Source organism: Thunnus albacares, chromosome 13 (assembly GCF_914725855.1).
Source record: "Thunnus albacares chromosome 13, fThuAlb1.1, whole genome shotgun sequence".
Lineage (NCBI taxonomy): Eukaryota > Metazoa > Chordata > Actinopteri > Scombriformes > Scombridae > Thunnus > Thunnus albacares.
The window spans coordinates 18,982,313-18,995,329 of record NC_058118.1 but is presented as its reverse complement, the minus strand read 5'-3'; the positions used below and the strand labels follow the sequence as shown (position 1 = coordinate 18,995,329).

At 35.9% G+C, this 13,017-nt stretch overlaps 2 protein-coding genes across 2 annotated transcripts in view; both read right to left on the bottom strand.

The window, feature by feature from the left end:
* Window positions 1-2,100, bottom strand: part of aff4 (AF4/FMR2 family, member 4) — a 34,010-nt gene extending 31,910 nt beyond the window's left edge. The window contains exon 1 of the mRNA XM_044370052.1: window positions 1,775-2,100. The gene's annotated coding sequence lies outside the window, so the exon portion shown is untranslated. The remainder of the gene's footprint in view (window positions 1-1,774) is intronic.
* Window positions 2,101-3,439: 1,339 nt separating this feature from the next.
* Window positions 3,440-10,671, bottom strand: zcchc10 (zinc finger, CCHC domain containing 10). The gene is made up of 4 exons (XM_044369766.1): window positions 10,569-10,671; window positions 7,751-7,912; window positions 6,094-6,135; window positions 3,440-4,325 (listed from the first exon to the last, which is right to left on the bottom strand). Exons 1-4 carry the CDS (start codon window positions 10,607-10,609, stop codon window positions 4,091-4,093), a joined length of 480 nt encoding a protein of 159 aa, XP_044225701.1. The 5' UTR covers window positions 10,610-10,671; the 3' UTR covers window positions 3,440-4,090.
* Between the last annotated feature and the right edge of the window lie 2,346 nt (window positions 10,672-13,017).

The following is a 13,017-nucleotide window of genomic DNA, read 5'->3' as shown; positions in this document are numbered from 1 at the left end:
GAAAATTAATCAGCAACTATTTTGTCAATCAATTTATTCTGGAGTAATTTTTTAAGAAAAAAAGCTAAAATTCTGTGGTTCCAGCATCTTAAATGTGATTTTTTTCCCCCTGGTTTCTTTAGTCTCCTGATAGTAAACTGTATATTCTTAAGTTTGTGAACTGTTGATCTCGACAAAACAAGACATTTTAGATTGCATCTTGGGCTTTGGGAAACAGTGATCAACATTTTACACAATTTTCAGACATAAAACTAACAACTAATCAATTACTCGAGAGAAAATAATCGTCAGATTAACCGACAACAAAAATAATCATTAGTTGCAGCCCTAGAAGATAGTAAAAAGGGAAGTCACTGTCTAAACAAAGACGGGATGAGTTTTCTCTCTTAACTCGTGTATGTCTACTCCTGAACACTAATTAAAAGCTACATCGAGTTAAATTTTTATTTTAATTGTCACGTCAATTTATTTTAGTGTCTCTTAACTTATTTTTGAGACGTCTGTAATGTATAGTGAGCGTTCTTGTATTGCCAGTGCGTGGTTTTGTGATTTGTATACTATTCATACCAGACTATACTTTATATTTGTATTACTATTAGTACACCACCTAATTAAAGTTGTTATGTCAGTTCACAGCTACCTGCCATAAACGGGTTCATGACCTTATCCCCCCCTCCCCACCCCACCATGATCTGTCAACCAAGATAAACAAGTTGGTTACTCCTTGTCCTTGTCTTCATACGTCAAGTGTATCTTGCTAGATATTTATCAGTGACAATCCTCAAACTCCAAAGTAACTCACAACAGTTATCATGGTTTTTTTGGCCCTTCCCCCAATTGTGGCACGTAAAATGGCTTCCTAGAAAAGCATATCAGCTGTCCTGCTAGACACACAGTGCTGCCTTCCAACTGAAATAGTGTTTATATGAGTGTAAACTATTGAAGTTTCAATTTGAGAAAACCGAGGAGTGGCTCTGGAAGTAATCTGACATAATAAATGCAATACACCGTAGTACTACACAACAAACCAAAAGTTTTAGCTGGTCATTGTGAGGAAAACTGACGAGTTAAGGGCCTAAAACGAGTTAAATTGTGCTATTTACGGTATAAAAACAACCGGAAAGTAAGATAATTGTTAGTTGTGTTTTAATTTCCCAACTCTGAGAGTTCAATTTGACTTTTAATTAACGAAGCTGAATTGTACATTAGCGTATAAACAAACGGGGCAGCTTCTGTTTGTCATTTGCACTTTGCGTTAATATAAAATATTCATCTCTTTCTAGCATGAATTGTTTACAGTCAACTCACTATAAGTGTGTAAGTTATGTCACCCACTGCTAAACAGAGAAAAACACAAACATTAGACGTCATGACCTGTTAGCTAACATTACAGGAACAAAAACATGATCATCACTATCCCTACCGATGTTTGACATACTTTTCGAGAACAGAAAGCCACCGCACGTATAAAAAAAAATAACATTTACAGCTATCATAATTTCAGCAATTAAAGTTTGCTGTCATCAAAACGCAAAAAAATTACCAAGAGGTTTCAGCAGAAGGCTAATAATTATGCTACCTACCGGACTACCTGCATCTTTGCTTTAGCTTTATGTTAGCTAGCCAAACCTGAGGCTAGGCTAGCGGCTAGCTAGCTGTGAAACCACTGAAATTAACTGCGGAAATTTAAATTAACATTCACACCAAATGTCAGATAACCATTAAATACAGTTAAACACAAAACAACGCAGTTCGTGACATCCGACATCCTTACCTCTTGTCTTCTTTTTAGGCCCAAACCATTCTAGCTATTGGAAAGCTCTTTTCTCTTTGTCTTTTCCACTTCCAATTACACGCAAAATGGACTCAGCAAAACGCTATAACAGCTAAAATACTAAAACCAAATGGATGGTCTCCATGTTTTCCTTAAAGCGCAGCTGCATATCGATTGAAAAAACAAAATAAAATCATTTTGTCGCTCGTTCATGATATTATTCCAGGACAGAAGTGACTAATAGGTAAGGCTGCTAGCTAAGTTAAGTAGCCAGCAGGTACCACAGACAGGACTGGATGCATGGAGGGCAGCAAGCGTGCTGCTTTCACCGACTGTCGGGAAGAAAAACACTCAAACCAAACCACCCTAAACATGTAAACATCAGAATCTGAAGCATCCTTATTGGACAAGTATCTTTACGCATATAAGGAATTTGACTGACAATATTTCACCACAAATCAAAGTTTAGAGAAAAAGTCCAAAAACTGAAAACAGATTTGTGTATCAAAACTTTGTTTTTCCTCTTTCATCTCCCATTAATCATCTCTCGACCCCTCAGGTTTATCTGGTGACCCTGAATTTTTTCCGAACTACGTAGATACTTCTTCCACCACTGGTCAACTTACCGGATTCAAAATCATAGGTAAGGAAGATGAGTCAGATGTACAGAACCATGTTTATTTTTCTTGGGCAGTCTCACAGTAGCGGCGCCGCCATATATCACGGATTATACTAATTCCCACATACTTTGAATGCAACATATCTGTGACGCACAGGTTGCTTGACGGTCAGGACGGAAATTATAAAGAGTGCTTCATTGTTCCCAAATGTTTATTAATATCCTATTTTAAATATAAACTACACTACTATATTTAGTTGTCACGAGTCTTTTGTCTAAAATTCAGTTACACACACGGTAATGAATTTTCTTTCTCCCATTTATTCATGGTAACTTTGTGGTGCTTGATTTCTGCATCAACTTCAGACTTTATTGGTGCTTTAATGTGCAATAACTCACATTTATGGGATCACAAATAACTTTTGTGTTTGTTAGCAGCAGAGACCTTCTCAAGATGATGACATCAAAACCTTTGATTTTATGGCTTTCAGGCACACTTGACATAATGAGTTAAAAGGTTAAAACTAACTCTTTGAGGTCTTGAGACATCTGATTAAATTCTTATGAGGTATTGTGTGTCAGAAATCTATATTTTCCACCAAGAAGATTAATCTCAAGCATATTTAAAAATATATATTTCTGTATCTTTAGTGCCCCCAGTGGTAGCATTAAAAAGCCTTCCCATTTAAAGTCTCTGAAAGTACACATTTAACATGTCTCATGACGACTGAGCTGTGGTATTAAGGACAATTTTGTGGTCTGGTAGACCAAGAGGCAACATATTTAACTCTGGAAGGTGTTTCAAAAATGATCCTATATCCTGGAGCTATCATTTTTAAACTTTAAAACGAAACTTGCTCATTAGTCTTAAAGGCTAATATTGAGTTTAGCATTTTGATGATTGCAAATAATCATAAACAGCAACTATTTTCCAAAACACTTTAATTTTATGTTATCCTGAAATACCCTTAGCTGACAGCAGCATGTCTTCCAACATTGCCTGGCACTGTGGGATAACAGATTTGGAAATATCCTATTTGTAAATAAGTTCATAGTTTTTTATTCTCAAATTCACATATCCAAAATCATCATGATGTGTTTTGCTTTAGCAAAATAAACCCGTTTACAATAGCAAATATGCAAAAGCATTAAAAACAAAAACAAGCCGGCTTTTATTTTACAGTGAAACAAGCAACTGCAATTTCATAGCAGCAAGACCATCTAAATTCAAACTAATCTAAAGTTTAACGAACTTGTATTCAGTATCCATTGACAGGTCTCGTATTAAACCCTTTTTCAGTTTTAAATATGATGTTGCTTTATTAATATTGTGTTGTGAGCTGTACAGATTAAGTTTGACTAAAAATATACTTTAGTACAAAATCACAAGATTAAACACGAACAAGCACACTAGATTCCTCAGCTATTTTAAAACCGATATCCTCAGCAGACCAACGAACTTAGAGAAAATATCACATTAATTGAAGTAACAGAGGAAATGTGCTTTGAAAACAGAACATATGACACAATAGCTAACCCAAAATGATCTTCTCTTCTCGTCCTCATCCGCTAATAAAACTGTACGATTCAGATCTGACCGACTGTGATGGGTTCGAGAACACAAAAAAAAAGTGGAAAGCTAAAATGTATTTAAGGAAAACAACACTAAGAAACCTCATTTATTCTAACTCATATATTCATTTCTTCTTTTTCTTCTTCTTTGGAGGTCCTTGATCTGAATCGCTGCTGCTTCCTGAGTCTGAACTATCAGAGGACGAAGAGGAGGAGGACGAAGAGGAAGAGCTGTCATCATCGCTGTCACTGCTGCTGTCACTGTCATCTGAAGAGGAGCTGGAGGAGTCGCTGCTGTCTGACGATGAGTCACTGGAGGAGCCGTCTGAATCGCTGCTGCTGTCACTGGAGTCTTTAGCCCTGAGAGCAAGTGGCGGAGCACAATAGAGAAGAAAAATAAATAAATAAATGAACACAGAAAACAAACACAGAAAACAACAACAGCGTGTATTGTTACTTAAGTCTTATGTATCTGTTACAGTCATTGAGATGTAACATCGGCTGTGAGTTACACTAACATGCTATGTTCAGCTACTAGAAATGAAATGACATCATGTCGCCAATCTGCGAGGTTTTCATTTAATCGTTTACTTTGGCAGAACTTGAGCAGAACACGGTGAAAACTGTGATGTTCACATATTATTTTTGGATGGAGTAAATACACCAGTGTAGTCACGTCAGAGGAAAAGCAATCTGATTAGTTTCGCCCCTTGGTGCTTCATCATTGGCAGATTATTTTTGGGGTGGTGGCGACACCTTTTTGTGCTAAACGGTCATTGATGTAATGTCTCATCTCATCACTTCCCCGCAGTCACCAGCCTCTGATATCTCTCGACTGATGTCATCTGCCTTTTCATCCGACAAGCATGGGTTGCCACTGATGTGCTGCTGGGAGAGTTTAGAACGCACTACAAGGACACTTTATGGACTATGAGCGTATATAAGTTATATCTAGATTATCATAGATATGTGCAGGTGTAGGTTTATTTAATTTCCTTTCTTTTCACTGTTATTTTATACAGCTCTTGTAATATAGAGATTGTGTTTGTTTATACGGCAAAAATCAATACACATATAAACCATTTTAAAAAAAAGCATGGCCTGCTATTAAAGCAGCTACACATGACATGACAACAACAGGTTTAATGCTGGAGCTCAAGGGACTAGAGAGATGTTGACATCCACACTGGGTGAAACATGTTTCATCAACTGTAATTACCGTTTGGTTACATCGTCAAGACATTTTTATTCTTGCGGTCGATAGCCACAAGTCAATAATCACTCATCGAGGGGAACTAAAGCTGAATAGACCTTTTCTACAGCAGACCTGACTTGGCAAACACAGGTGTAACCACTAACAGTACTAATTGCTGCACTGCAATCAATGCTGGGAGATCATTAAGGTTATTACTTTGACCTGTGCTTTGGCTGCTACAAGTCAAAAAAAATGTCTATATATCCGATTCATTTGTGAGCTGACTAGGGTGCTGAAACATATTCTGGTTTGCAGTTAAAGTTTTGTGACAAAAGTGGGACAGTAAAGCTGTGAAGGAGGTCATCTGTGTCAAACTGGAACAACCATCCCTTACCAGCTGGGCCACTTGATCACAGCGCTGCCCTGACAGCTGTTCCCAGGCAGATTTTCACACTGATTCAAACTTAAATTCATGCTACACTCTCATGTGACTTCCACGTGACCACAACGATTCACATTTGACCTTATCGACCCTCGAGTGACAGCACGCGCATACGGAAGGATGATCAGGTAATAGGCCAAAATGAATTACAATGTGAATAATCCAAAGATATTGAAATGCCTCTTGAATGAGTGGCGTCTTCAAAACATTGATTCTAGTTGCATCCAGACAAACTGCAGCTTTTGTGAATGCTTCTTGCGCATTAGAGGATTTTCCCTGAAATAGCTGTCTGACTTTGGTCATGAAAAAGAAAATAAAAAAAAGCTCTATTCACTAGTATTTATCTACAACCTAAAATTTATGATCCTCAAACATGTGAAAGTTACTGAAAAACAATAAAATTTGGCCAAAGGAGCAAAACTGTTGGTCAGTGTGGAGCCAAAACATCCAAATACTGTCGCAGTTTGGTTTAATATGTACTTCTTACTTACTTCTTTTTAATTTTCTTCTCACTGGAGCCTTCTCTTCCTGGTCTGTAGAGAGAAAAAAAAACAATATCTTTGGTGACACTTATTTGACTTTGAATTGGACTGCTTCTCACAAGCAGTTTAGATTTTAACCCACTCATGTACCACCAGTAAATAAAGTAGACCACATGTTTTAGTTCAGTGGTAACCAAATGGCGGCCTTTGAGCTAAAAATATTTGTGGGTTTTTTTTGCAATGCAAAACAGAACATGCATGCATCAACATATAGGCCTCTATCCAGTATTTATTTAGGAACACTTTTTGATGCTTCAGTTAATCCATAAAGCAGTTTACCACAAATCAAAATGCAACTATGAATTAAAGTAAAGTTGAGCATTAATTTAAATTACTGTTTACCTTTATGCTGCTTTTATAAACAAATATGACTAAATGTTGGTTATTTATTTGCCCAAGCCAGACAAAACACACCTTCCCCATGAGAGCTGGATGTGCAGACTGTGTGGGCTGCTGGTTTAGAGTACTGGCACCTTGTTAATCCCAGTTCAAGCACCGACATTAATTATGAAATAAATTCAAGTCTGTTACAGGGGAAACTGGTTAACACGGCATGCTGTAGTTATCATTTCGTCCTCTAGATGGTGATAATTCCTCAGGTAGTGGCTCAGTTTCACATAACAGACCCCCATCCACAGAAAAGTGCCATTTTCTGAGTACAACTGTGGCTCCATTTAATCTAAAGATGATATTTTATTTAGTGTGAGTCACGAACAGCTGAGTGTTTTAACTGTTCTTACGATACAACATCTCAGCCTAGTTTGACTCCCTCGCTGTTCCTCTGATCAGCCAAAGTCCTCAACAGAAACAAGACGACCATAAAAATATTTCAGTCTGTTTACCCACCTCAGAGGCTTCTGACTTGTGACCCCATGATTGCAGAGCTAAAACACCCAAACACACCAAAGAGATTCAACCACTTAAGTTTTCATCTCCCTCATAAACTACCATTGAATGCCAGAAACTATACACCCTGAAATGAAACTTGCCAAACGTCTGTGCTGTGAACTGAAGAACAACTCATTATCTTCTACAGGTTCCATGCTGACACTGCTCCGTTTCAAATGCAGCCCAGCCTTCTGCCAAAGCACTGTGGGGTGTACAGTGTGTGCAACCAAAGCACTGCCCATGAGAGAAAAAAAACAAATAATATAAAATTTGGACATTGGCCCTGTACTGTGCCCTCTTGCACATGATGTTTAGAAACATCAGATTTTATGCTTCACTAAGGCTGTAAATATAAGATCCTATTAACTTGTGATGAGGCTTTGTGGTTTACTGCAAGTAAATGTGTCATGATCAGAACAGCCTGCAGCAGAAATGTCACATAAAAAGTGACCTAAGTGGTCACTAACCCTAACCCATATATTCTTCAAATGTAGTCAATTAATAATTTGTGGCTACAATATATGACTACTGGATTTTAAACTGGATTCAGAGTTGAGTTTCTTAGTGCTGGAACATCTGCTTTAGGGGCATTAACAGTATTACACATGTACTTACTGACTTTAAGACTGATATATTCCTGATTCTAGTAGTATAAAGTAATATATCTACAAAGACCTGCCTTTCTGTCACTAGTGTTGAAATGATGGCGGTGCCTTACCCAGCGATGCTGACGGGGTTGTTTTCATTCTCCTTGATTTTCTTTTTCATCTCAACTGTCCTTGACGGTCTGTGCACATATTTCCGCTTCCCTGTGCATTCGTAGGTCCAGTGTCCCATCTCCAAACACTTCTGGCAGCGCACATGTTGTTTGTTTGCCTCCCTGTATGGAATAAAATAGACTAATCTGAATGTAGAGCCCACATAAAGAGTCAGAGTCACTCCAAAAGTGAAGAAAAAACAAATCACAGCATTTACAGCTTTGGAGCATGAGATACTGTTGGAAGTTTGAATGCCATGGATGTTTTTGAAAACATGCGTAATACTGAAGTCTTTATTTTCATAACTCCTGCAGTATGTGCAAACATGTTTCCCCAATAAATCCTCACACCTAAACAATACTGAACATTTTTTATCTCACATCCTTACGGTTACGATTGAGCAATTACTAGAACTACTGTGTTAGTGTTAGGGAAACATTACGGTCAGTGTTAAGACTCTGCAAAGTTCATGGTCAAAAGAACCCGATTTTCACTTGTAGAAGATGTGGTAAAAAATTCATATATTTTGTGTATACATCGAGGCGCCTGACCTCCACAAACTTAGTTTGTCTTAGAGTTAAGACAGCTCTGCAGTTCTCCTAATATTAAAGGATATGAGAGTAATATCCTAAATTAACAAAGTTAACTAATCCCTTTCTCCTAAAATCAAAAAGTAGGACAAAATATGAACCAGTGAATCACCCAGTGTGACCTGGTTAAGAAAATAAAGACACAAATGAATGAAGCAATACTGAGAAAACATTTTCCATCAGCATGATTTTCCTTATATTCCATATGAAAATTAAGGCATGCCTTATTTATGTCTTCAGCAAAATGTAAATTATGTATATAGGCTGTCCCAGGTGCACAGACTGGTTTTCTAATGTTCTCCACAATGTATAACTTTATAACACTGTTTACAGAAGTCATAATTTAAAAAATATATATATATCCAGAACCAACTCAAAATGATCTACACGTCCAGTTGTTTTTCCAGTGTGGGGATGAGATGGACCTATAGGTTTGGAACCACTGGACTAAACAAACTAACTGTATATAAAGAAGCTGAAACTAGCTCCACCTCCAGCAGCTACAACAGTAACATGCTGCTTACACACTGATGCTTCAGTATTAATAATCTAATGATGTCATATAAGATAATATTAACATTAATACTATATATTAATGAATATGTTAAGTTTAGATAATTTTATTAAGTTTGCTAACCTTAAAGTCATCTATAAATGCCTAAATAAACAGGCTCTTCAGGTGCTCAGTGACCTGCTGGTTCCTCTCAGGGTTTCTGGCTCAATAACACAAGCTGCATCTACTGGGAATTGTAAGGTGCCCTTTCATAAATCCTACTCGGACAGACGGCTTTTTCTGTTTGGGGGATCAAAATGTGGAACTTTTTACCTACAGAACTCAAAATGGATCACGACTGAGAACATTTTAACTCAAACTGAAACAGTTTTTAAAGAAGAATCAGTTATGTAGTCATGAGTGATCTGGTGCTTGTTGTTTTATAGTATGTTTGTTTGTGTGTTTTGTGCTGCTTTGTATGTACTTTGTTGGTGAGTTTCGTGTTATATGTATTGCTGAGTTTTGTGCTTAAATGTATGTATACGAGTCTTGTGCAGTTTCATATGTATTTTACAGTTGAGTTTTATGTATCTTAAAAGCCCATATAGGGACAGGCATCGCAAACTAGGCTATAAATGCTGTGGTATATGGCATAAGTTCATACTATATACTCGTCCCTATACAAATAAACATTAAACAAATAAATAGTCAGAGGGGTGAGATGTGTACTTTTACTTTTATACTTTAAGTACATTTTGCTGCTAATACTTCTGTGCTTTTACTTAAGTAGGATTTTTCATGCCACTTGTAATGGAGTATTTTTAAATTGCTGTATTGGTACGTTTACTTACTCCAGACATGTTTAAAGATGTATATAAAATACTCTTCTTTGAATAATAATGTGTGTTTGTTATGGTTTTCCCACAAAAAAAGTTCAATTACCTCATTAAAATCCTTAAAATTTCATCTACTTCTTCTCCCTCATTAAAAAAATCCAGAATCTATGAATATTTATATACATTTCATTTCAGAAGTTTTCCTGCTGGACACAAGATGTTCACTGGAGGCTTTAAGTTTCCACATCACACCTGTGCAAGGTGAATATTGAACCAGGATTGGCTCCAGACTAATTGTGATGTCACAAATCCTGCTCGTAGGCCCACCCCTTCAAATCAGATTTTCAATGAGCACAGAGAAACTTTCTACTTTCAGCAGATGAAAGTGAAAAAAGCCTTCTAGTATCAAACTCTGCACATGCATCATTCTGCACAGTGAAGCTCAAACAATCAACTGCAGGAACAAAAAGAAAAACATATTTTTGAGTGGAGGGGGACTTTAAGGTAAGGATCTGAGTACTTCTTCCACCTCTGCATTTCATTCACCAGTCTCGAAACAAAATCAACTGCCGTCGGTTATTTATCTATTGTAACATCTCAGTCACGAGTTCAAAGCCTAAATAAACAGATGAGGACAGAAACAGACTGTAGTTTAATAATAATTGTGTATTAGGGAGGAAGACAGCGGCGCATTTGTGCTCCCATTGAGCCCCGCAGCGTTCCCACTTTCACTGCTTCACATGTCTAATAAAAAGCGTCACGACCATCAAGTCAACGTCATCAGGTGTTTAACAGACCACCAAGATACAAAAACGATGAAAAAGATGCAGTTATATGTAGTTATTTGAATTATACTCACGCCTGCCTCCTGGCTATTATTCTATGCATGGGAGTCGCCATGTTGCAGTTTACTTTTTCTTCTTCTTTGGTGGCGAATCAGCACGTATTTCCGTCAACGTTCATTCCACAGCGCCCCCTGTTGGCAAAGATGCTCTATTCAGAATCTGAACCTGAACCTGAATCAGATTTATTCGCTAAGAAGCAAGTACAAGGAATTCAAACAGAGAAAGGAATAAACATGAACATTAAACAATAAACAAACACAAACATAACAGTGTAAGAAAGGGAACAGTAAGTTACATTTCTGTGTAATGGGGAGGGACTATGTGCTGGCAAATCGACGTGATAAAAAAAAACTGTGTGCAAAAAAGCAAATATAAATAGAAGTATGAATGTCAGTGTTGATATAAATATAGATGTGAGTGTAAATAAACTATGTATCTATTAACAGGATATATATGTACAGTTAACAATAAAAAAAATCTACATCTACACAGTGCATGACAGACAGAGATACAGTAAACACAACGTGAATAAGAATGAGATGGAGGTGAAGTGAAGTTGGTATGTTTACAGACTTAAACTGTCCTTGTTCAATTCAAAGGGGCTTTATTATGGAACCAGAACAGTGACTTTAAGTTTTGGCATTGAAAATAAAATTTGGCATTGAAAACAAAACCCGAACTGAAAAAGGAAACATTGGCATTGAAACACTTGTATTGAAAAAAGTTGTATTGGCACTGAAAAGTAAAACATAGTCATTAAATAACAATCAAGCTTTTAATAAAATAGGAATGTAACATACTTGTTCATTTTCTGACTGTGCCCTTGCAATCTTATGTTATTTCATTTTTATATTATTTGAATTCTGGTGTGTTTTCCGATGACAATCTTCAGATTTTTTTCTCCATGTCACACTTTTTTTTTTACATTGACAGTTTTTTTTTCAGTGACAGTGGTTTTCAGTTTCAGCTTTCCCTCATTGTTTTGGCTCCAAAGAAACATACATTTACATTGTGAAAGCAAATGTGAAAAACAACAACAACAACAAAAATAAAAAATAAAAAATAAAAAATGTACATATTATAAGTAAAGAGCTACTGGAATAAATAAATGAGTGAACAGAATGTGTCACATTGCAACATTGTAGTCAAATATATAAATAAGAACATGTAAAATTAACATACGTTTACAAACAAGAATGGTGATTTTGCTGTTAAAAATATATATACAGATAAAGATAAAAAAATGTATGTACAGTAAGTATGTCTATAGTTTATTTGTTAATGCTTTTTATAATTAGTTTTGATTGTATTGTAAATTTGTACAAATTAATAGACCCTGAATGGACTAATCTTTGATTTAAATTGAAGACTGATTTACGTTAATTTCTCTTTTTTTAATTGTATTCATTGTATTGTTTATGTTGTATTATTTACAATTTATATTTTTGAGTTATTTCCTTATTTTTAATAGTTTTTTCTTATGTTTGTATTTTGTTTTCTCTTACTGCTCAGACACATCAGATTTTTAATACCATGGTTGACTTGTCTTTGTGTGTTTGTTCATTTATTACTCAATAAAGCATTAAAAAAAAGATCTATTCTGCATCTATGTACTCTGCATTATTATTGCAGTTAATTTTCTCACCCTTTGTTGACCTAAATAGAAAAATAAGTGTATTTTCACATCAGTGATATGTGATAAATACTTCTCAGAGAAAGAGACTGTGTGTGTGTGTGTGTGTGTGTGTGTGTGTGTGCGTGCGTGCCTGCGTGCATGCGTATGTGTGGGGTTAAAGATTCTTCATCCTTAAATTCCTTTAGAACATATTTTAAAAATGCTTTAATCTTGGTTTTATAATCCTATATGTTTTTGTTTGTTTTTCTCATATATTAATATATGTATATTATTTAGCTAAAAGTAATCAATAAACCTAATAGACTTTTTCCTCTTCTTGCACATTGTTTTTTTTTCCTGTATGTATTTGCTTGATTTTAACTCGTGCAAATAAATAAACTCAAAACCCAAACTCAAACTCAATTTAATTTATTTTAGACATTTTAATTATGTGATAGCAGCAGACCAATCACACTAAGAGGCTTTTGACACAATCTAACTGTGGGTGATTCAGCCATACGCGCTGAGTTATCACAAAAAATAGAAACATCTGTACAATATAATGCAATGCAATAGCACAAATATTTTCTTACTTGTTCAGTTTATGTTGAGACTACTGACTCAGTTCTATATAACCTTTTTTGTCTGACTATATACTTTATGGTGGTATTGTACTGGACTGCATTGTGTTAAAAAGATGTTTATTTTTCCAAACGTATTCATAATTAGAGCTATATATAAATAATAGAAACAATCTAATACGACAATACTACAAACTATCACATCGAAACGTGAGTTCACTGTGTAAACAGAAAATGTCACAGTGTATCTATTTCAGAACTGTACTG